The following is a 24,170-nucleotide window of genomic DNA, read 5'->3' on the forward strand; positions in this document are numbered from 1 at the left end:
AGATGGTCCTGGTGCGTGGAGGTATTGGCCCATATTCTGTCAGTCTGCTGTAAATCCAGAGTGACTTGCTTAACTTCAAAGAATCCGTGTATAAACAACTGTCCTGCCCCAGAGGTGGCTGCATTTCAATGCTGACACCATCCCAGGATCCTTGTATAAAGAGTTGCCACGACCTACCCTGGGGTGGTGTCATCTCTGCATCCTAGAGGGAATGGGGGGGTGGGGGGCAGTGTTAGGCAGTGGCTTATGACTGAGACCCAGGTTCAATTCCTGTCTCTGCTGTGGACTTCCTGTGTGACCGTGCCCACAGGAAGTGGCCCTTAGCTGCTCCGTGCCTCAGTTTCCCCATCTGTGAAAAGGGGATGGTAAAGCTGCCCTGCCTCATAGGCAGGATAAATCTGTTAAAGAGGGTGAAACGGGTTGAGATCTGGTAAAGAAGAAACAGGCATAGTTTCTGTTACTTATAGACGCGCTGGTGCAACTGGGAGCAGATTTAGCTGAGATCAGAATCCAGCCCAAGTTTCCTTCCCCTTGTGGAACTCGTCCCGCTGGCTGCAGTGTGGACAGGCTTAGGCCCTGAGTCAGAGGTTTCTTGCCGGGAGGCGAGGCCATGGCCCTCTGCGCTTGGCGTGTGTCACTTCAGGAGGGCAACTCTGCGTTTCTATCCTCATTCTGCAGATGGGGAAATTGAGGCACACAGAGAGTGGGAGGAGTGACTGGCCCCAGGCCAAATTGAGAACCCAGAAGTCCCAGCTCCCACCCTCCCATGCTGTAACCGGTAGGCTCCACTCTCCTCCCAGAGCTGAGGCAAGCACCAGCCGCCCTGCCTCTCCTCCGCCTAGGGTGCCAATGCTGGAGCAGGCCGGGCGAGCTCCTGTCAGAGGCAGCAAGTCCAGGCGAGCGGCAGGGTTACAAAACCCCTTCGGCTGCAAGACCGGAACAGACACAAACCAAACAGCATCCTGGTTTGGCCTGCAGGGAGGGGCCGGGGGCTTTCACGTCCCTTCCCAGCCGTGCAGGGACAGAGCGGGCGTCGAAACAGCTCTGGTGACCGTGGCTGAGCTGTGGAGGGACGGAGCAGGTATGTACTGGGCTGCAGAAGGGAAGTAGAACTGTCGTGGGCAGATAGGGGCTAGTGGTTAGAACGGGGGAGGAGGAGGCGCCAGGACTCCTGGGTTCTGCCCCTGGCCTAGGGAGTTTGTATGTGTGTGCATGGGGCTGGGAGCCAGGACTCCTGGGTTCTGCCCTTGGCTCAGGGAGGGTGGTGGGGGTCAGGACTGCTGGGTTTTGCCCCTGGCTTTGGGAGCGGGGATGAGGTCTCTGGGCTGGAGCAGGGGTGGGGCTAGGAGCCAAGACTCTTGGGTTCTGCCCCTGGCTTTGGGAGTGGGGAAGAGGTCTCTGGGCTGGAGCAGGGACCAGGCTGGGAGCCAGGAATCCTGGGTTCTGCCCCCAGCTCAGGGAGGTCAAGGGCACTATGGGTTGGAGCAGGCCTGGGGCACTCCCAAGTCTAGCTGACCGTGGTATTAGCAGTCGGGCTTTTGTGGTCGGACTGGGGCAGGGGAGCTCTGCTTCACTTCTGATCCATCCTTTCCTGCTGCTTGGAAGGAAGAACCCAACACTGCCCCAGCCCCACTTACTGCCTCAGTCTCCCCCCCGCCGCCAGCCGATCTCACCCTGTGGACGGCTGCCTCTAAGACAGGCCGGGTTCCCTGCCACGGGGCAGCTGTAATTTGCAGCTCTGCCTTTCCCCAGCTGTGCCCGATGCTGTGGGGCGAGCGGCTGAGCTGGGCCCTAGATTACCCCCCTTTGCCCCCTGCCTGGGTAACCAAGCGATTCCCCCTGGTGGAGGTGATGGGGAAGGACTCCCCCCGCTGGGATAGTCCTGGCGGGGGCAGGTAGAGCATTTCCCGCTCTTCACCCACAGCCCAGCCCATGGCCAGAGGCCGGCCCCAGCCAGTGGCGTTTTTAGCCGGGGAGGGAAAGCGGCTAAGTGTTTTCCTGTCGCAGGCCGAGGGTGGGAGGAGACAGAAAGTTACAGAGATGCTGAGCGAGGGGAGAACGCGCAGGAGCACTGGGGGCTGGGGGGAGGGTTTGGATCAGATGGGCCCAAGAGCCCAGTGCGGGCACCCAGCCGGAATACCAGGCTAGATGGGCCCGTGGCTCTGATGGGGGGGGAGGGGAGCGATGGAAGGTCTGGGGGGGAATTGCTCCAGTAGATCCTTTCCCTCCCCCCGGTCCCCTGTCCCACACAGGCCCCAGCACTCGAGTGCAAGAGCCAGCGCTCCCGGGGCTGGCCCCCACCTGAGCTTTGCTGCGTAGATGTGAGCTCAGATAAAGGAGGCGCGGGAGGAAATGCGAAACCCTTCACGGGCCTCGCAGGCTGGGTCCCTTTTTGCAGCATCCCTGCAGGGCTGTGCACCTGTTGGGACAGCGCTGGGCTCCCTCCGCACCAGCTGTGCCAGTGCCCCTCACCCCCGACCCACAGTCCCCTGCTAGCCTAGCCCAGGGCCCATCCTGAGCTATGGATGCCGAAGAACCTGGCCCTTTTGTCCACACTGTCCCGGGGGGAGTCGCCTGAGGGCACCCCGCCCGTGTCGCTGGCGCTCCCGGGTCCCAGCAGGCGCCAGATGTGTGACACCCAAACGTGCCGGTCCCTCCCCCTCCTCTCTCGCCTTCACACGTGCCCCATGGCCTTTCCCCTCCGCCCGGCCCAGCCCAGAGACCACGTGAAGGCTGCCGGAGGTATAATAACCACAGCTCTGGCATCACAGCCTTCGCTCCTTCGTCATCACCTCTCCCTCGCTCTCGTCCTCGCCGGAGATCTCCCCACTGCTGCTTCTCCCTGCCCCAGGTAAGAGCCCCCTTGGCTTTGCTGAGTTCTTCCTTCGCTGGGTTTCTCCCGGCGGTGTCTGTCAGCAAAGGGCCCGGGTACCCGGGAGATCTGGGTGAAGGGAGGTGGATCGGGCTGGGGCCCATGGCCCCAGTGGAAAGACGGCCTCATCCGCAGCCCACTGGACTCCCAGTTGCTCCACTGAGCCCTCAGGCATCGGACAGAAGTCGAAGCATCTCCAGCCGGGTGCCCACCAGCCAGCAGGGCCCTTCATCTGTCAGACGGCTGGCCGCAACAACACACAGCCAGCTCCCTCCCTGTAGTTCAGGCTAAGAAGCAGAGTGGCCCAGGGGGCTGGGATTCAGGAGAGCTGGGTTCTGGCCTCGGCTCTGCTGCGTGACCTCTGGCAAGTCATTGCTCCATGCCTCGGTTTCCCCTCCCACCCGTTGGCTATTGAGGGTGGAAGCTCTTTGGGGCAAGGGGCTATCTCTTGCCCTATGTCTGTGCAGCACCCTGCCCAATGGGGGCCCTGATCTTGGTCGGGGTCCGGGCAGCACCCAGCGCGACAGGGGCCCCAATCTCGGTCGGGGGCCTTTTGGTGCTACCATAATACACCTCATCAATTGCAAACCAATTTGTGAGCCAGATCTCACTTAAGCCCCCAGAGTCTCCCTGGGCTCACGTTTACGGGGGAGGTGATGCTGGAACACACCCAGATGCTAGGGAGAGCAGAGGAACTGAAATAGGGGTTGCCATTACCCAGTGACTAAGCTTGGGGATGATTCCACCTCCCCCGATGACACGCTGGGCGGATTGAAACCAGCACTGGGTTTGTTTTGAAGCCTGGCGGCCCCCTTTGGAAATATGGGCTTGCAGGTGGGAGGGGCGGGGTTGGGGGGGTTGAACCCAGCGAGGCTCCTGGGCCCTGGTCCAAGCACTCATTAGAAAGGCTCCCTTGGGCTTGACTGGGGAACAAGCACCCCAGAACTGGGCCCACGGAGGGGTCAGGAGGGGGCTGTTAACCCTTTACAAGCACACTCTAGAGACTGTGCCAAGGGGGACTCCAGGGAGTTTCAGGGGAGCGGGCGGCTCTCAGGAGTATGGGGGCCATGGAGCCAGGACTCAGTTGTGTCCTGTCCGGTGTAAGGCTGAGGGGTGTTGGCTCTGTGTCAGGAGGCGTTCCTGCTCCAGCGACCAACAAAGGACTCCGGTCCCCAGAAACGCCCAGCCCCTCTTTGTATGTGCCTGCAGCACTGAGTCCCCCACTGGAAGCGGGGACCCCCATTGCACCCCAGGAAGAGCTGGGCCCTGCCTGGAGGCGCTCCCAGGCTGAATAGCCAATGCCTAGGACCAGAAAGTGTCAGGCTGGGTCCAATCCTATGAGGCTGTTATCCCACCCGTGGGCAGTGGTAGCGCCATGCGGAATCATGGTTGTCCGGAAACAGGAGGTGTGCATTGAGGAGAACTGGCCCCCAGCAACATACCCCAACACAACTCGTTCGCCAGCTGTGTGTCTCGTTGACCAGGGGACAGGCCCATGCTGGGACCTCTGTGCTGTGCAGAGAGACACCTAGAGGCTGAAGGGGGTAATGCAAGTCAGAGTAACACTGCAAGCAGGCAGGGGGGCAACACCCCTCCACACAATGGCCCTTCATGCCCCCTCTGCCCCCATTACAAAGTTGTCTCCTACTTGCAGAGGGATCTGGCTCCTAAATGCATCCTGGGACACAGGTTTCCGAGCAAGCCGCCTCTGCTGATGGGTTAGTTACAGCTGCTGGGCTATAAAGGATGCCTCACGATGTCGATCCTTCGGGGGCTGGGAACAATGATAGCTGGTAAGCAAACCTCTAGACAGGACTGAGTCTGTATATCCAGCCAAACTTTGGACAGTACATATGCAACCACTGCCCTCTGCTGCATGGCACCAGGGCCACTGCTGCATGTCATATGCCCTATACTGGTTCCAGTCAATAGGGATTCCCCTTTAGCTCGAGGGTCTGAGCAAGAGGAGCTGGGTTCTAGCCCCCTTGGTGGGAGGGCTGGGGTTGTGCTAAGCTCTGCAGCTTGGCCCAGCCCTCGCTCTGCTGTTTGGGACATCCAGAAGCAAAACTTTTCCTTTGAGGGGCCCAAGACGGGGGGTGGATGGGGACAGTAAGGCCAGGGCCAGATGGGGTGGATGCGGGAAACTGAGGCAGTGCCACGGATACCTTCCCTTCCTGGTTCTGCTCTTCCCCCATGCACAAGTTGGTGCTTCCCAGGTCGAGCTGGGAGCGGGTTTGATGGGATTTCAAGATGTGTGGAAATGCAGAGCCTGAGGTTTGGGACGGGGGAGAGGTGTAGGCTGGGGTGCAGGGGGTGGTGTGTGCATGCCCCCCTTTCCTGGTTTACACACTTTTCAGGGAGCCCTTTGAATGCATGTTCAGGCCATTGCAACTTTCTACCCTCCCGTGGCTTTGGGGAGCCCCCATATGGCAGGGCCTTCACCTCCCCCTAGTCCCTAGAGGCCTGGAAATGCGCCATGTTTGGGGCAGGGGGAGGAGAGCGTGACTGGGTGGCTTTTTCAGCCGTTACAAAGGGTGTGTGGGTGGAGGGAGCCGTCACGTGGTGGAACCGTGTTCCTTTCGCAGTGGGGCTGGGTAGGCGTCCCTCGCAGGAGGACGGGGAGTTGTGCGTGTGTCCCTCCATCCCACGCGCAGCTCGGCGCCAGGAGAAGCAATTGTCTGTAGGTTCTGGCTCCATTTGGCAACGTTTAGGGTCCAAGTTGGGGCCAGAGCAGCTCTGGGAAAGGGGGTGACACTATGGTTACGGGGTGCAGAGAAATTTGGGGCCTCTGATTCATCAGGTATGCTGGGGCCCTACCCCCCTGTTTCACCCCAGTTATGGATTTTGGGGGGGCCGATATTAGGGTCCCACTCTTCAGTCCTGATGGGGTGTGAGATAAAATATTACAGTAGCACCTAGACACCACAACTGAAACCGGGGGACCTCTAATGCCAGGCACTACAAAGAGCCCCCCAACCAAGATTGCCCCCCCCATCATGACAGGGCCTGGCCTGAGCCCCCCACCACTTAGGTTGGAGGAATCCTGTTATCCTGGGAGCTGCACTAACCCCCCTGACCAAGATTGGGCCCCCCATCATGCCAGGGCCTGGCCTGAGCCCCCCGCCCCTTAGGTTGGGGGAATCCTGTTATCCTGGGAGCTGCACTAAACCCCCTGACCAAGATTGGGGCCCCCATCATGCTGGGCACTGTGCAGACCCTCCCCAAGCAAGATCAGGGTCCCCCTGTCATGCCAGGTACAGCAGCACCCCCTCCTTTCCCCCTGCCAGATATCAGGGGTCCCCATTGTGCCTGGCACTGCACGGACACATAATAAGAGACAGTCCCTGCCCCCAATGAGTTTGCCATCTAACTAGACAAAGGAGAAGGGGCATGGTGCCTATTTACAAGTGGGGAAACTGAGGCACAGCGGGATGCCGTGACTCACCCAGGGAGCTGGGGATTGACCCAACATGCCCTGAGTGCCACCCAGTGCCTTAAATGCTTGACACGTGTGTGCATGTGTATTTCAAGCTACGGTCCAGTGGTTGCTCGGATCCTTAGGAACTGATACAGTGCAGCAAGGTCTTTGCTGTGGGCAGGAGGGGTAGAGAACAGTCCCACCTCCTGCTCTGAGGAGCTGTGGGCCTGGGCTGGGATCTCCTGCGACCAGCTAGAACCCAGGCATCCAGGACACCCAACCACGGCTTTTCATGCCCCGCTAAATTCGACTACACGAGCAGGAGCGTGGACAGCGCTGCTGCATCGGCCAGTGGGAGGCTAGCCAGAGGCACCGCCACACCCTCTCATTGGCTGGACGGCCCTCCAAGGCGTGGCCGATGCCCACCCCCAGCTCAATGCCTCTTGTGTGTTTGTGCACAGCCCCCAGCGCCTGCTGCAGAATGGCCAGTGCCAGGCCCCAGCGGGAGGCCAGCCCCTGCCCCCCCTGACGCTCCTGGACAGGCTCCTGCTGACCCGGGGGCTCTGGCAGCTGCTCAGCCTGGGCCCGGAGCAGGCCACGGAGCTGCTGAGGATGCAGCCGCCTGGGGTAAGTGGCTGGCCAGGGGTGTGGGACCAGGCAGGGCTATAAGGTGGTGCTTGGGTGGAGCTCTAAGGTGGGCGGGACTTTAAGCTGTGAGGTGGGTGGGCCTGTAAGGAGGTGGCTGGGTGAGGGGGGTAAACAGGTGGGCTGGGCTGTAAGGAGGCAGCTGGGTGGGGCTGTAAGGAGGTGGATGGGTGGGGCTGTAAGCAGGTGGGCGGGGCTTTAAGGAGGCAACTGGGTGGGGCTGTAAGCAGGTGGGCGGGGCTTTAAGGAGGCAACTGGGTGGGGCTGTAAGCAGGTGGGCGGGGCTGTAAACAGGTGGCTGGGTGGGGCTGTAAGCAGGTGGGCGGGGCTGTAAACAGGTGGCTGGGTGGGGCTGTAACTGGGGGTTAGGGGCTACGCCCTCATCTTGTCCTCACTTCTGCCATGTGGAGGGTTGCTACTGGGGTGGCTAATGCCCTGGGGCTGCCATTAGCACCATTCCTGGCTGGCAGGGGTCAGACTGGGAGCTACACGCTTTGGGAACAAACCAAGCCCTGTGGGGCGTGGAGAGAGCCAAACTGCCCCCCGTCTCAGCTGGGGACCCCACAAACTGGCCTCCAAAGCCAGGCCCTGGTGTCCAGCCAGACCCTCCGGCCTGTTCCCTTCCAAACCCACCAAACTCTCTCCTGTCCCCAGACGTTCCTAGTGACCGGCGCGGGGAGTGGGGAGCTCAAGGCACTGTCGGTGCAGAGCAGCGGAGAGGGGCACGGAGCTGGAGTCGTCTGCCGTTTCCAGATCAAGGAGGATGACTCGGGTAAGTCAGGGCAGCCCTCGGGAGCCACATGTCTGGGCTCATGCAGTGCGTCAGCAGAGCCACGGATAGAACCCAGGAGTCCTGGCTCTCAGCCCCCACTACTCTAACCACTAGACCCCACTCCCCTCCCCAAGCTGGGGATAGAACCCAGGAGTCCCAACTCCCAGCTCCCCCTTCACTAACCACTAGACACCACTCCCCTTTCTGAGCTGGGGAAAGAACCCAGGAGTCCTGGCTCCCATCCCCCCTACTCTAACCACTAGACACCACTCCACTTCTCGAGTGGGGGATAGAACCCAGGAGCCCTGACTCCCCAACCCCCTCCCGCTCTAACCACTAGACACCACTCCCCTTTCTGAGCTGGGGAAAGAACCCAGGAGTCCTGGCTCCCAGCCGCCCCCGCTCTAACCGCTAGACCCCATTCCTCTCCCAGAGATGGGAATAGAACCCAGGAGTCCGGACACCTAGTCCCCCTGCTCTGACCACTAGACCCTGCTCCCCTCCCCGAGCTGGGCATAGAACCCAGCAGTCCAGACATCAGTTCTTCCTGCTCTAACCACTAGTCCCTACTGCCTCAACAACAGCTGGATAATACAACCCGCCCATAAAGTCCTGAGGTCTGTGACATCGTTTCCTCCTGCTGTACAAGAAAAAGGAAGGGCCCCACCTATAGCAACAGCCCGAAGGGGGAAGGATCTGGTGCCATGCTGGGGACACCGGGGAAGGGCTGCAGACTAGACCCACCCACCCCCCAGGATGCAACCGGCTGCTCCCAAAGGCAGTGCTGCTCTGGGTTTCAGCACAAGCCTCTGAGCTCAACCCCTGCCCAGCTCATGTTTCCTTGGTGAGGTATGTGGGCAGGGCCGGCGCTACCATTTAGGCGACCTAGGCAATGGCCTAGGGTGCCAGAATTTGGGGGGGGGTGCTATTTTGCTGGGGAGGGCGGCACACAGGTCCGGTGGACCTACCGCAGTCATTTCAGTGGACAGTGTGCTGGTCTAAAGGCTCCGGCGGACCTACCGCAGTCATGCCTGCGGCAGGTCCGCCGGAGCCTTTAGACCAGCGGACCGCCCGCCGGCATCACTGCGGCAGCTCCACCAGAGCCTTTCCAGCAGCGGACTGTCCGCTGGCATGAGTGTGGTAGGTCCACCGGACCCGCGGGGGGGCGGCGAAATGGCCGTCCGCCTAGGGCATCAGAAACCCTGGTGCCGCTCCTGTATGTGGGGCAGGAAAGGGCAGCACCCAGCTAGGGAGGAGTTCAGTCTAGTGGTTAGAGCCGGGAGCTGGGAGCCAGGACTCCTGGGTTCTATCCCCGGCTCTGGGAGGGGAGTGGGGTCTAGTGGTTAGAGCAGGGGGGTGAGCTGGGAGTCAGACCTCCTGGTTCTTTTCTCCTAATTCACTGTGTAGCCATGAGAAACTCTGTTCACCTCTCTGTGCCTCAGTTTCCCCCCATTTACGGCTTCTTAGTGGGGAGGTTAAATCATCCCCCCTTTTTAGGATAGATGGGGTAAAATGAGGCATGGGAAGTTGACAGCTCTTGACCCAAGATCGTACAGAGGGAGGGAGCAGGGAAGGGGATTGGACCCAGGATTCCTGGGTTCCCATTCCCAGCCAGCAGCACCTTTGCCTCCATCAACCCGTTTCCTTCTTCCTGGTAAAGGAGCTGAGGATGGATGGATGGAACCCAGGTGTCCGAGCTCCCTGTCTGGTGCTCCTGCCAGGCCTCTCTCAAAGGTGCATCTGGCTTGGCAGCCCAGGGGGATTGCAGGTTGTGGACCTCTCATAGCTGAGGGTTTTGGAAGGATGGGGGCCTGTGAACCTGCTGGGGAGAGGAGGCAGCCGCCGGAGGTGAAGAAGACACAGTGTGGAGAGCTTGGCTTGGTGCAGAGCTGGCTGGAGGGGGGAAACTGAGACACAGAGCGATGGCAGGTCTGGGCCCAAGGTCAAGCAGGTGGATAGAAAAATCTCCCCCACCCAGACTCCTGGGTTCTATCCCCAGCCAGAACCTCTATCAGTCCCAGGGTTAGTGATGTGGAGACCTCAGCCAGGCCCACGCTCCCACCCTGTGCTGGCATCAGGGCAGCCTGTCGTAGCTTCCTCCTCGCTTCTGGGAAGTGTCGGGGCAGCTTATCTCTGCTGATCTCTGCAGACGTGTTCTGTGCCCGGGGCGGGGGTTACTCGGGGCAGTCCTGAAGGGAACGGACCGGGGTACTGCCATGCTCGAGCTAGCCAGGGCCTCGGTCTTGCCCCTGAGGGGTCGGTGTGGACCACGGCTGGGAGCATCAGGAAACAGCCCAGGCTTGTACCTGATTTAAACGAGTGCCGGACAATGCCAGATAGTGGTTAGAGCCGGGGCAGGAGTGGGGGGAGTAGGTGTCAGGATTCCTGGGTTCTCTCCCCAGCTCTGGGAGGGCAGTTGGGGTCTAGTGCAGAGGTTCTCAGACTGTGGTCCGGGGACCACCAGTGAGTTCCATTCAGGTGGTTCGTGGCTAGTTCCCTCTAAGGGCCGGACTGTGCTCCTATTCCCTGGGAGGCCGCACACGAGAGAATGACGGGCCACCCAGCAGACGCACGTGTAAGGTGAGGTGGTGGCCTTGGGGGGAATAGGGGGTCGGTGGGATGAGAAGAGGGGGTGGGGGGAATTTGGGACGTGCAGGGCTGTGGCGGGCAGAGAAAGAGGCGACTTTCCCCAGCTCCGTGGCTGCAGCTGCCGGGAGAGACCCCCCCGCCCTCCTTCCCAGCCTCAGCTGTGGGGCTGCCGCAGCAGGGGAGAGAGGGCACTTGCATCACATTAGAAAGGTAAAACTACTGATATGAAAACGGGTTGTGCTTTTATTTATAGAACAAAAATGTTAATTATTATTAAGGTTTTTTTTAAATATAGCGCTTTTATCCAAAGCGCTTTATAATAGTTAGGTAACGGTACAAACGACATTTGGAAAGATCACTAAATGGTCCGCCGAGACCCTGAGCAATTTTCAGGTGGTCCACAGGGAAAGAGAAGTTTGAGAACCACTGTTCTAGGAGTAAGAGCAGGGAGGGGGCTGGTTGTCAGGACTCCAGGGTTCTCTCTCCAGCTCTGGGAGGGGAGTGGGGTCTAGTGGGTAGAGCGGGGCTGGGACTGGGAGCCAGGACAAATGAGTTCCTTTCCTGCTCTGCCATGGACTCTCCGCGTCATCTTGTTTCTTCATTTCTTAGTGCGTCTGATTCACCGTTGGGCACTTGGGATCAGAGAGGGTTTCTGGCAGTCTGGTGCTATGGGGAGCAGGTCAGGTACTGGAGGCCCCGTCACTCAAATCCCCCCCCCCCACTCACCCTTTGGAACCAGCCTGAGCTGTGACATGCCCCACCCCAGAACAAGCTGCTTCTTAAGAGCTCAAGAGACTCTCCTGACTGGGGAAAACTTCCAGCTGGCTTCTGCTGTCAGGCGAGCCCTCTGGAGCTTCCCCTGCCCCCCAGCCTGTCGGCTGCACTGGGGTCCTGCTCTGTGTCTCAGACCCCATCTCTCTTTCTTCCAGCTGTTTGCCTGGAAGGGTCCCAACTGCGCTTCCTGGGTCTACTGGAACTGGTCGCCTTCCTATCTGTGAGCAGGTGAGCGGGGCTGGGGAACGGGATGGGAGGGGACAGGTGACACTTCCCCTGAGTCTCTGCTCTCCTGTCCCCAGGGCTGGGCCTTTGCCTCTATCAGTTAGGGGCTGGGAGCCAGGACTCCTGGGTTCTCTCTCCAGCTCTGGGAGGAGAGTGGGGTCTAGTGGGTAGAGCCAGGACTCCTGACACCCTCCCCCACTCAACTCTTAAAGACCCAGTAACCTGCCCCCACCCCCAGTCAGGTGAAAAGTACTCAGCTGAGGGGATGTGGGGATGTGATGGGGGAGGTGTGCCCTTCAGGGATGGGGGCATCGCCGACCCCTAGCCCAGTGCTCTGGGAAGGGGAAGTCATGGGCGCAGGCCTGGGTTTGAGGAAGCTGCGGGGGTGGGGGCAGGGTGGCCACGGTGACTTCCTCCTGCAGCCGCCCAGCGTGGGGCTTGCCCCTCCTCTGCAGTACCCCTGCTTCTTCCATTCCAGGCGTCTGGGGGGGCCCTGGCCAGTTTGGGCATCGGGGGGGGGGTTGGATGGTGCCAGGAGGGCAGGGTCCTGGCCGGAGCGGGCGTCCGGGGGGGTTGGATGGCACCAGGAGGGCAGGGCCCTGGCCGGTGCGGGCGTCCGGGGGGGTCCTTGGTGCACACCCCCTTCTCCCTGTGGCCCTCCACTAACCGACTCCTGGTCTCTCTTGCTTGCAGGGACGTGCTGCCCCTCCCGCTGCGGCTCCCGGCCACCTTGCAACGTCTCGGCAGGGCTGAGCTGGACGCCTGTGCAGCCCTGGGCATGAGTGAGTGCTCGCCCGAGGGCGATTTCACCCCCAGCCAGGGCCTCTGTGAGGAAGCCAGACATCTTCACTTGGGGGGGGGGAGGGGGGAATGGGGTCATGTCGGGTCAGTGTCCAACCTCTGTGGAGCTGGGTGAGAGAGCGCCCAGGAATCCTGCCTCCCAGCCCCCTTGCTCTAGCCACTAGACCCCACTCCCCTACCAGAGCTGGGAATAGAACCCAGGAGTCCTGGCTTCCAGCCCCCCTGCTCTAACCACTAGACCCCACTCCTCTACCAGAGCTGGGAACAGAACCCAGGAATCCTGCCTCCCAGCCCCCCTGCTCTAACCACTAGACCCCACTCCCTTCCCAGATCTGGGATAGAACCCGGGAGTCCTGACTTCCTCCCCACCCCACCCCACTTTAACTAATAAGCCCCAGAGCCTGAGAGTGGGGCAGAGCATGAGAGTGGGGCACACAGCACGGACCCCACCAGCTGGGTTCCGTCTGCCCATGGGCTCACATCTGTCTCCTGCTGCCCGGTGTCCCTGGCAGGGTTCTGGAGTCCTCCCTTTAAGCCATCGGCCACAGGCGAGGAGGAGGGAGACAACATGGGGTCCAGCCCTGAGCCCCCCAACCCCCCAGAGAGTAGCGGCCCAGCCTGCTGCATCCGAGTGACGTCGGAGGACGGGGCGCTCTGCATCATCAACCCGCTCTTCCTGTCGGAGCACAGCAGCGAGGGCTGGCTCCCCGCCGGGGTACCGCCCCCGTTCCACCTGCCTGAGAGAGGGGGCACCATCCGGCTGAGGAACGGGCAAGGGCCCGGCCTGTTGGACAAGCCGCTGGCACCCGCTGGCACTGAGACAGACCAGCTGGGAGCCCCAGAGCCCAGGAAAGAGGGGGAGCCGGGCAAAGGTCAGTGCCAGAGGCACTGGTTTGGGGGTGGAGCTGTTGGGATCGGGCTTGGAGGGCGGGTGGGTGCTGGGATACAGCGGGGTTGTGGCATCTGGGTAACGCCTACCCTGGCTGACCCTTAGTGCCTGGGCCGCTCCCTTTCCCCTCTCCCACAGGGCTCCCCCACATATTGCAGGCTCCTGGGGGGTGGAACTGCCTTGCACTCAGGATCAGAGGTAGGGAGGGGGGCGGCCAGCTAGACTAGAAGGAGTCGCTCCCTTTTGCGGCAAGCCTTGTAGTAGGTTGTTATCCTGGGAATCCCGTCCTCTATGGGGCGTTGCCCGGGGCAATGGGTGCAAGCCGCACTCCAGGGGGCTGCCACTGAGGGAGTGAGACCAGTCCCTCAGCGCCCCCGCTGTCCCCTGCAGGTGATGATGCCCCACCAGCCTCGGTGAAACGGAAGCTACTGGTGCGCCGTCCGGCCTGGAACATGTCTGAGGACTTGCCGTCCCCACCGCCAGCCGAGAGGCAGGAGGGCCCGGCTTCCCCGCACCGGGTCTCTTGGATCGAGGGGGCCTCAGACGCGCCCTGGGTGCTGAAGAAGTCCTACTCAGAGTCATCACTGCTGGGCCCCCGGGACAGCCTGCTCCTGCCGCCCATCCCTGAGCTGGACTCGCTGTCGGTCAGCAGCGTGGAAGAGGAGGCTGATGCTTACCCGGCCATGCCCCGCAAGAAGCACCAGTCGGCGGCGCTGCCGGGACGGGTCCTGCACCGGCTGTCGGCCGTGGGCAGCGCCCTGACCAGCTTCCTCTCGGCTGAGCGCCGGCTGGCCAAGCGGGTCCAGGAGTTGACGCAGGAGCCGGCCTCCTATGTTGGGGGCCTGGTGCAGAACTTCGTGGGGCACATGCTGCGGGGCGGGGCGGCCCGGCACCCCACCAGCACCAACCTGCTGCAGGAGATCCGCCAGATGATCAGCAGCCTCAAGGGCTACCTGTGTGAGAGCTCGGAGCTGCAGGACGCCTGGGAGTACGGGGACCTCGAGGAGATGGACCTGGGTACGGGGTGGGGGGGGGGTCCGCTGGGTATGGGAGTTGCTGGATGGGGGGCTGTCAAAGGGGTGGGGGGCATCAGCTGGGAACTGGGCATCTGGCTCAAGGGGGTAGGGTGTCTGTGAGCTGGGGAGGGGAAGCATCTGGGACCTGGGTTTTGGGTTCAAATTGGAGGGGGCACTGGCTGGAGGCTGGGTATGTGGGGTCAGTAGGATGGGGGGCTGGGAGCTGGGTATGGGGGGTGGGGCGGGAGGATGGGAATTGGCTGGGAGCTGGGGGGGGCAGGAGGATCCCACCTTGAGGTCACTGCTTTAGATCCAGCCTGTGCCAGCAGCCCCCCTCCAGTGATTTCCCCCCCCCCCGGGCCTCTTGGGTACAGGGAGGGCAAGAGGATGGAGACTGGCTGGGAGCTGGGTACGGGGGGGGGCAGGAGGATGGGGCTGGCTGGGAGCTGGCTATGTGGGGGTGGGAGGATGGAGACTGGCTGGAAGCTGGGTACGGGGGGGGCGGGAGGATGGGGACAGGTTGGGAGTTGGGTACAGGGGGGCAGGCTGGGAGTTGGGTTTTGGGTTTGAGTTGCAGGGGGCAGTGGCTGGAGGCTGGGTATGTGGGGGCAGTAGGATGGGCTGGGAGCTGGGTATGGGGGGCGTGGGAGGATGGGGACTGGCTGGGAGCTGGCAGGGGGGCAGGAGGAGCCCACCTTGAGGTCACTGCTTTAGATCCAGCCTGTGCCAGCAGCCCCCCTCCAATGATTCCCCCCCCTGCCCCGGGCCTCTTGCATTGAAGAAGATTGCTGGGTCTCAGCCTGCTTCCCGGCTGCACAATTCCTCAGCAGAGTGCCCAAGGCCTGAACAGGCCACAGACAGATTTTACCTCCCGCCCCCCCATTGCCGGGGTGGGGGTGTGACACGTTGGGGAGGGGGGTTGTCCAGACTCCACCCAATCTTGGTTGGCTCCTGCAATTGGTGGGGGAAAGGCCCCTGAATAGATCCCCTCCCCCAAGATGGAGCCTGTCACGGGTAAGCTAGTAGCGCCCCGGGGGGGTATAAATAGCCCCTCCAGGAAGAGAAGCGCTGTCTATAAATGCAGCCAGAAAGGCCGCTGTGGTCAAACCACCCCCAGCCCGCTGCAGCATCCGGTCCTGCTCCGGGGTGTCAGTGCTCGCTTGGGCAGGAAGCTGAGGGCTGGGGGGAATTAGGGGGGCCAGAAAGGAGGAGAACTCTTAAAGGGGAACCAAGCCTGGCCCCTTGGGCCCAGAGGCTCCCCCCACTCCCAGGAGAGGACAGCTTGGTGCCAGGGCCGGGGAGCCAGGTGGCTCGGGCAGGGTAGCGGGTAATGGGTCCCAGCTCCACACGATGGTGCGGAGTTCGGTGTTAGCGATGCTTTAACGGAGAGAACAAAGTGCTCTGGGGTTGGTGTGTGTGGTGCCGCACTCCCCTCCCCCTCCCCGAGCTGGGGAGAGAACCCAGGAGTCCTGGCTCCCAGCCCCCTCTGCTCTAGCCATTAGCCCCATTCCCCTCCCAGAGCTGGGGAGAGAACCGAGATATCCTGGCTCCCAGCCCCCTGTGCTCTAACCCAGTGGTCCCCAACGTGGTGCCCGCGGGGGGGGCATTTATGTGCGCCCGCCTAGTGCCCAGCAGGGGACCTGCCAGGGGCAGAGAACTCAGGCTGCGGGCACGATGTTCTCTGTTCCCAACAGGTGCAGGGCCCGCCTAGTGCCCAGCAGGGGAGAGAAGCCGCAGCCCCACGCCTGCCAGGGACAGAGAACTCGGGGGCTGCAGGCTGCAGGCACCGGTGTTCTCGGTCCCTGGCAGGTGCGGGACCACGGCTTAAGCCGGAGAGAAGCCGCGGCCCTGCGCCGGCCGGGAACAGAGAACTCTGGGGCTGCAGGCAGGTGCGGGGCCCCCCTGCCCAGCAGAGAAGAGAATCTGGGGTCTCGTGCCTGCTGGGGACAGTGTGCTCCAGGGCTGCGGGCACCGGTGTTCTCTGTCCTCGCGGCTTTTCTCCGGCTTCTCTCTTCTCTCTGGATTCATATATTATGTAATATTAAGGGCGGGGGTTGTATTATTTAATGTACAAATACAAAATAAGCCTTGAAAAATTGTTGGCACCCGGCACACTTTTCTGAAAACATGAATGTGCTAATGGTCACACAAAGGTTGGGGACCACTGCTCTAACCACTAGCCCCCACTCCCTTCCCAGAGCTGGGGAGAGAAACCAAGAGTCCTGGCTCCCAGCCCCCCTGCTCTAACCACTAGACCCCACTCCCCTTGTCACTTTTGCAGCTGCCTCTGCCCTCCTGGGCCCCAGCCCCCATGTAGCAGGCCCAATGGAGACGAAGTTCCTGATCCGGAGCCCCCAAACTCTTGCCCTGTGCTGCACACCCCCTGCCTGACCCCCCCCCCGCTCCCCTCTCTCCATCCCCCCCCAGGCTCTGTGGTGGAGGCAGCCCTGTACAAGTGTGTCCTGAAGCCACTGCGGGACTGCATCTACGGCCAGCTCCTGGAGTTCCACAGCCGGGACGGGAGCCTGCAGAAGCTGCACGATCACCAGCTGACCATGGGCCGCCAGAGCCTGGCGGAGCTGGGGGTGACGGCCAGCGTCCCCGACGCCCCGGCCCTCGAGCGCATCCAGGCCAAGCTGCTCCAGATGCACCAGGCCTACTCGCCCAAGAAGAAGGAGGCCCAGCTGCTCAAGGCCTGCAAGCTGATCTACGAGGCCATGAACCATGGCACGGGCGGCAAGGGTAGGGGAGGCTGCCAGGGAAACCTGCCCCCCGCTCCGGGGGAATCCTCACTACCACGTGGGAACCCACTTCGCCAGCCCCCAAAGATGGTGTCCTACCCCCTCTCTGAGACAGCCCTGTCTGCCCCTGTCCCTGCGAATTGTGTCTGTGCTGCCATCTCCGCCCCCAGCCGTGACGGTCTGTTTCAGGCGGGGGGGGGGGGGATTGTGTGGGATACCGTGGTCATCGTGTAACTTGGGGTATTGGGACTGGCCCCTGCAGGGGGGATGGAATTGGTCCCCCCCACCCCAGGGAATTGGGACTGGACCGTGCGGGGGGGAGGGGATCGGCCCCCCTGGGGTATTGGGACTGGTCCCTGTGGGGGGGTGGGATCAATCCCCTCCCCCCTGGTATTGGCTGGTCCCTGCGGGGGTCTGATCGGCCCCTCTGGGGTATTGGGACTGGTCCCTGTGGGGGGGTGGGATCAACCCCCTCCCCCCGGTATTGGCTGGTCCCTGCGAGGGTGGGATTGGTCGCCCTCTGGGGTATTGGGACTGGCCCCTGCGGGGGTGGGGTCGAGACCCCGCCCCCCGGGGTATTGGGACTGGTGCAACGGGGGGCATTCTCACCGCGTGTCTCCCTCTGCTCAGAGGTCTACGGGGCGGACGACTTCCTGCCTGTGCTGACCTACGTCCTGGTGAAGTGCGACATCGTCGCGGTGCAGCTGGACGTGGAGTACATGATGGAGCTGCTGGACCCCAGCCAGCTGCAGGGAGAAGGTCAGAGCCCTTGCCCCATCCCTTCCCAGCTGGGCTGGGGACCTGCAGGCTGCTCCTGGACACCCCTGCTAGGGGTGAACCTGCAGCCGGGCTGGCTGACCCGGTGGCTTGTAGGGTTGGGAGCCGGCCGCTGAGGTCGAACCATGCCCTGGTCAGCAGTGCCCAGGGGGCCCCCCAATGGCTCCTTGGCTGAGCTGAGTTTGTGGGGTCTCGCATGACTTGGGGGGGAAGCTGGCGCTACCCGACTGCCTTGCAGCTCAGGATTGTGAGTGAGAAGCAAACAGGCCGTGGAGACTGTAGGAGGGGTCTCCCTTCACTGACAGCAGTAGTAGGCCTTTTATCCTCTCTGTGAGCGAGCCCCTAGCACTGACGGGCATGCCCACGGGCCCCTGACATCTGAGCCCCACATTCCTCCCCCCCCCTCCTGCAGGCGGCTACTACCTCACCACCTGGTTCGGGGCTCTTTACCACATCAGCAACTTCCAGTCAGCCATGGTAACCCGGCAGATCAGCATTGAAGCGCAGGACTCCATCCACCAGTGGCAGCGCCGGCGGACCATCCACCACAACCAACACAACCGGCGCCGCTCCCAGGTAGAGGCAGCTGCTCCAGGGAGGTCGCCGCTCTAAGGGGGCTCCTGGGTTCTCTACCTGCCTCTGGTGGGGGTGGCTAGTGGTTAGAATGGAGGGAATGGGGGGCAGGACTCCAGGGTCCTATGCCCAACTCCGCAAAGAGAGTGGGGTCTAGTGGTTATAGCGGGGGCAAGGATTGGAGTAGGACTCTGGGTTACTTCTAGCTTTGGGAGGGGTCTAGTGGATCAAAGCAGCAGTGCAGGCTGGGAGTCAGGACTCCTGGGTTCTTTCACTGGGTCTAGGAGGGTAGCATGGTCTACTGGTTACAACAGGGGGTACAGGGAGCCAGGATTCCTGGGTTCTTTGGCCCTGACTTGCTGGGTGATCTTGGGGGTCAGTCCCTTCGCCTCTCTGTGACTCAGTTTCCCCATCTGTGAAAAATGGGATGATCGGTTTATTCTGAGCAAGGACACGCAACCGTGAACGAAAGCATGAATTCGCAGTCGCCTTGGGAACATGTCAAATGCATCGCTACACCTCTACCCTGATATAACGCTGTCCTCGGGAGCCAAAAAATCTTACCACGTTAGAGGTGAAACCGCGTTATATTGAACTTGCTTTGATCTGCCGGAGTGCGCAGCCCCCCCTCCCCCCCGGAGCACTGCTTTACCGCGTTATATCTGAATTCATGTTATATCGGGTCGCGTTATATCGGGGTAGAGGTGTAGTGGGAGAAAAGACAGGAGAGTGAGCCGTGTGCAGCAGGTACGTGAACTGGGAATCTGGGATCCCAATGAACCAATCCCAAAGTGCTTAATACTATGGAGAAGTGGGTTCTCAGTGTGTTTCAGAACATGTATATAAGCTAGATAATAACTTTGTACTCCAGATGCCCCTTACCTCTGGGGCTGATCAGCGCTGCATAGTTCTGCTGCTTGCCCATAAACCAGAGTGATGAGTTCATAGTTGAGCGTTCTACAGACCCATATTTTGGAGAAGCCCCTGGGGCTGGAAGGACTAACGGGCTTCTGGGTGTTACAATGAGCTGTCGTGCATGTCTGTGCACCATTCCTCTTCCCCCTCCGCACGGAGATGGAATTGCTCAGCTGTGCGTGTGTCATAGACCCAACACGAAAAGCTAAGGGAGATTCTCCTTCATCTCCAGTGCTTCGGGAACAGCGAGGTCTGAGTTTTAGTCTTGCCCGCCATCCCGTTGTTATCAGCAGCCCACTGAGAGGCGGCCTGTGGCTACTAGCCATGTGTCTGGCCTTGTTTATATACACACAGCTCCTCCTAGGAGTCAGGGTCATAAAGTCTCGCCTTCTTAAAGGCACATCACCCTTATTGACAGAGAGAATAGTGAAGACGGAAGGCTGAGTAACAAAGCTTCACTCTATGTAAAGCTATCAAGTTTGTAAATGTTAATGAGTTAGTCACAGCTGCCTCCAATGGTTGACTCTTTCTCTTGCTCCACCTGTGGTTGGTTATTAGCTGTATTACGGTAGCACCTAGAGGCCTCAGTTGAGATAGGGCCCCTGTTGTGCCAGGCGCTGCACAGTCAGAGGCAGCTCCTGCTCCAAAGAGCTTACATGCTAAATAGACATAAGAACGGCCCTACTGGGTCAGACCAAGGGTCCTTCTACCCCAGAATCCTGTCTTCTGACAGTGGCCAGTGCCAGGTGCCCCAGAGGGAACGAACAGAGCAGAGAATCATCAAATGATCCATCCCGTCGCCCATTCCCAGCTTCTGGCAAACAGAGGGTAGGGACACCATCCCTGCCCAGCCTGGCTAATAGCCATTAATGGATCTATCCTCCATGAATTTATCTAGTTCTTTTTTGAACCCTGTTATGGTCTTGCCAGAGGATGTTGTGAAGGCCAAGGAGTTCCACAGGCTGACTGTGCATTGTGTGAAGAAATACTTCCTTTTATTTGTTATAAGCCTGGTGCCTATTAATTTCATTTGGTGACCCCTAGTTGTTGCGTTATGAGTAGTAAACCACACTTCCTTATCTACTTTCTCCACACCAGTCATGATTTTATAGACTTCTAGCATATCCCCCCTTAGCTGTCTTTTTCCAAGCTGAAAAGTCCAAGTCTTATTAATCTCTCCTCCTACAGAAGCTGTTCCATATCCCTACTCATTTTTGTTGTCCTTTTCTGATCCTTTTCCAATTCCAATATATCTTTTCTGAGATGATGCAACCACATCTGCACACAGTATTCCAGATGTGGGCGTGCCATGGATTTATACAGAGGCAACATGATATTTTCTGTCCTATTATCAATCCCTTTCTTGATTACTCCCAGCATTCTGTTCACTTTTTTGACTGCCGCTGCGCATTGAGTGGATGTTTTCAGGGAACTATCCACAGTGATTCCAAGATTTCTCTCTTGCACGGTAACAGCTAATTTTAGACCCCAGCATTTTTTATATATATAGTTCGGAATATGTTTTCCAATGTGCATTCCTTTGCATTTATCAACATTAAATTTCATCTGCCATTTTGTTGCCTAGTTTTGAGAGATCCTTTTGTAGCTCTTCGCAGTCTGTCTGGGATTTAACTATTGGGTAGTTTTGTATTGTCTGCAAATTTTGCCATCTCACTGTTTAGCTCTTTTTCCAGATCATTTATGAATAGGTTGACTAGAACTGGGCCCAGAAGAGACCCATGAGGTACACCACTATTTACCTCTCTCCATTCTGAAAACTGACCATTTATTCGTACCCTTTGTTTCCTATCTTTTAACCAGTTACCAATCCAGGAGAGAACCTTCCCTCTTACCTCATAGCAGCTTACTTTGCATAAGAGCCTTTGGTGAGGGACCTTGTCAAAGGCTTTCTGAAAATCTAAATACACTATATCCACTGGATCCCCTTGGTCCACATGCTTGTTGACGCCCAAAGAATTCTAGTAGATTGGTGAGGCGTGATTTCCCTTTACTAAAACCATGTCGACTCTTCCTCAACAAATTATCTTCATCTCTGTGTCTGACAATTTTGTTCTTTACTATAGTTTCAACCAGTTTGCCCGGTACTGAAGTCAGGCTTACAGGCCTGTAATTGCTGGGGTCTCCTCTGGAGCTGTTTTTAAAAATTGGTGTCACATTAGCTGTCCTCCAGTCATCTGGTACAGAAGCTGATCTAAATGAGAGGTTATAGACTACAGTTAGTAGTTCTCAACTGTGAAATTGCAGTTCCTTCAGAACTCTTGGGTGATACCATCTGGTCCTGGTGACTTATTGCTGTTTAATTTATCAGTTTGTTCCAAAACTTCCTCTAATGATCCCTCAGTCTGGGACAGTTCCTCAGATCTGTTTTGGGAATCTCAGGTTTGGGAATCTCCCTCACATCCTCATCCGTGAAGACTGATGCAACAAATTCATTTAGTTTCTCTGCAATGGCCTTATCGTCCTTGAGTGCTCCTTTAGCACCTCCCACCTAGACAAAGAGTGGGAGGGGAAACTGAGGCACGGAACGGGGACAGGACTTGTCCAAGATCACTCAGCAGGAATAGAGCCCAGATCTTGCAAGTCCCAGTCCAGTGCCCTACTCACTCTCTCTGTAATCTGATCTGTCTATCGTATGTACAGGGTGCCCATCACCATAGCCTCTGGTCTGCTTGATTTATCTTTTTCCCTCTCTCCTTCTCTTAGGACATTCTCTACGTCTCCTTCCAAGAGCCCTTCACGAACCAGAAGGCCATCCCCGTCCCTACCCACATGACAGCAGCCTCACTATGTATGATATGCAGCAAGAAATATGGCGTCTCCAACCCAGAGGCCTATGGTCTCTTCCTGGTGACGGATAGCACCTCCCAGCTCCTGGCGGGGGACAGTCGCCCCCAGCAGATCCGCTCGGCGTCCCTCAAATCCCAAAGCGCCTCTTGCTGCTTCGTTTACAAGCTGAAGGGAGAGGACCCAGAAGCCCCATTGGAGGGCAATGGCCTGAGTCCTGCTCAGGAACCAATATAAGGCCGGTGGAGAGACGATGCAATCAGAGGCTGCCTGGATGGACGCGTCCAGTCCGTGCATCCAAAGTCCAGTGACCTCGGGACTGAGGCTGGACTCTTCCCAGTGCCTCCCAGGTCCTAATATGTCGGGACGCCTGGGTTAAAAACTAACTCAAACTTCCCAAGGGTCGGAGCAAACAGGTGCTGGAGCGGCCAGCGGAAAGCGTGGAAGCCCCATTGACTTATAACTAGGAATGGCCGAAGACCAGGGGAACTGACTGGGGAGGGGACAATCCTACCGTGGCTAGGGCGGATAGGGCACCCCCATCTTTGCAGGGCACAGCTCGGGGGAGTAAGTGTCCTGAGCGGGGATGGCCTTTCCTTCTCTCGGAACTCTACGAGCCTTGGGGCCGTGTTGGTCACGTCGGCTCCCAGCTGCAGCCCAGGGCAGGAGCAGGGATGATTCAGGACGCTGCGGTCCGGCGCGCAGGAACTGTTCAGCTCCAGCTGGCTGCCTGAGCGGCGGTGGGGTGGGCATGTGCCGTATGGGTTTGGGAGGCCACAGCCCAGGGAGAAAGGGTGAGAAGAGCTGCCCCTCTGTGAGCAAACTCAGCCAGGAGGCAAGGGAAAAACAAATCTAATATCCTCTCCGGGGCAGGGCTGGCAAACATCGCCCAAGGGGCATGGTAGGGGATGGGGGTGGGGAGAGAGGCAGCTTGCCTTGAATCTTCCTCCATCCCAGGGGCTGCACCAGACCCCCTCACACCTCCAAATCCAGATGAATGTAACTAACCAGCCCTTTAGTTCCCCCCACAATCTGAGGCTGTTCCAGTACCATGCTGGGAGCTTTACCACTTCTCTCTAGGGCCAGGAACCCAGCTCGTGGGAATCCCTCCTTAAAGGGGAAGTGACCTTAAACTTGTGAACCTTCTGCCTACATCAGGGGCTATATATTTATAAGACCTTCCCCCCATCAAGGGAGGGCTATAAAAAGGACTTTGTCCCACTTGGTTACTCTTTCTTTAAATAAAAAAAGAGAACCTCTGAAAACGCAAGGCCTGGCGGAGCGTGGGTGGGAGGGTTTGTGGTTGTTATTCAGTGTATTACAGTACATACGCAGGGTGAGGGATAGGGCTTAGGCCCAGCCGCTGGCAATGCGAATTAAGCATCTAAGTTCTTTTTGAGGCCCTGGGCCTAAATGGACAAAGGAGGGGAGGGGGAACTGAGGCACAAAATGGGGGAGGGACCAGCCAGGAATAGAACCCAGGTGTCCTGCCTCAATTTCTCTGGCTGAAATGCAGCTGCCTCTGGGGTGGAGTGCAGCGCTCACACCACCCCCTATAATGGTTTATGGCAGCGGGCTGTTGCCTGCAGCTTGGCTGAGAGGGGGTCACAGTCAGCTGTCAGGGATATGTTTTTGCCCTGGGGCGTATCAGGAGGTCTCAATGCAGTAGCCTCCTGTCTTGCAACCTCCTGCCTGCTCACCTTCCTCGGTGCTCTCCTAAGCTGAGCCGCTTCTGTGCAGGGGAAGGCTCCCCTGGCAGTGCTGCTGGCCCCAGTGTAATGCTAGGGAGCAAAGTGGGGGGGGTCAGTAAGGGGCTCTCTCCCTTCAGTCCCTGTGGCCCTCAATGCAGTGTCGGGGGAGCCTGGTGCATGGAGGGGGGGAGGCGCTCACTTGCAGTCCTGCTGGCCCTGGTGCTCTGGGACAAAGCCATCCGTCAGGTGAGATGTACGAATGGGGTCCTGAGCTCCCTAGATCTCCACGCCCATCTCTCAAGAGTTGGGGGACTAGCCCCAGTGTCCAGACCCAATTCTTGTGCAGGTGATTCCATTTTGCATCCTTAAATGTCTCCTGCACTTTCAGCTGGTTACTGCCTTCTCCTTCCTTTCCTGTCCTAACTTTTCAGGCAGCGTTGTGCAGCTGCACCCAGGGCTACTGCTCCTCACCCCAGAGGTGGCTGCATCTCAGTGCTGTTGGGGTGATCCCTGCATGAACAGCTGCTATGCCCCACCCCTGAGGTGGCTGCATCCCACCTCAGCACTGGATGAAGGATCCTTGTATAAACAGTTGCCATGTGCTACCCCAGAGGTGGCTGCATCTCAGTGCTGGATGCAGGATAATATTCTGTATAAACTGCCCCCC

At 59.2% G+C, this 24,170-nt stretch overlaps 1 protein-coding gene across 5 annotated transcripts; it reads left to right on the forward strand.

The window, feature by feature from the left end:
• Nucleotides 1-7: 7 nt before the first annotated feature.
• On the forward strand, nt 8-23,113 carry RINL (Ras and Rab interactor like). 5 transcript variants are annotated; one of them, XM_050928440.1, is made up of 13 exons: nt 8-1,081; nt 2,720-2,851; nt 4,527-4,665; nt 6,752-6,917; nt 7,590-7,707; nt 11,226-11,298; nt 11,989-12,077; nt 12,609-12,968; nt 13,376-14,002; nt 16,429-16,743; nt 17,373-17,501; nt 17,932-18,095; nt 21,732-23,113. In XM_050928440.1, the coding sequence occupies exons 3-13, from the start codon at nt 4,619-4,621 to the stop codon at nt 22,047-22,049; spliced, it is 2,406 nt and encodes an 801-aa protein (XP_050784397.1). In that variant the 5' UTR covers nt 8-1,081; nt 2,720-2,851; nt 4,527-4,618; the 3' UTR covers nt 22,050-23,113. The 5 variants fall into 5 exon arrangements, with proteins under 5 accessions (XP_050784397.1, XP_050784395.1, XP_050784398.1 ...); XM_050928438.1 differs by having other exon boundaries at nt 2,772-2,851; XM_050928441.1 differs by lacking the exon at nt 2,720-2,851.
• The last annotated feature ends 1,057 nt before the right edge of the window (nt 23,114-24,170 follow it).

The sequence above is a fragment of the Gopherus flavomarginatus genome, chromosome 18 (genome assembly GCF_025201925.1).
Source record: "Gopherus flavomarginatus isolate rGopFla2 chromosome 18, rGopFla2.mat.asm, whole genome shotgun sequence".
NCBI classification, from domain to species: Eukaryota; Metazoa; Chordata; order Testudines; family Testudinidae; genus Gopherus; species Gopherus flavomarginatus.

Coding starts and splice junctions, on each gene's coding strand:
- RINL (XM_050928440.1), top strand. CDS start 4,619: ATGCCTCACGATGTCGATCCTTCGGGGGCTGGGAACAATGATAGCTG. Junction 7,708..11,225: donor GATCAAGGAGGATGACTCGG/GTAAGTCAGGGC, acceptor TCTTTCTTCCAG/CTGTTTGCCTGGAAGGGTCC. Junction 14,003..16,428: donor CCTCGAGGAGATGGACCTGG/GTACGGGGTGGG, acceptor ATCCCCCCCCAG/GCTCTGTGGTGGAGGCAGCC.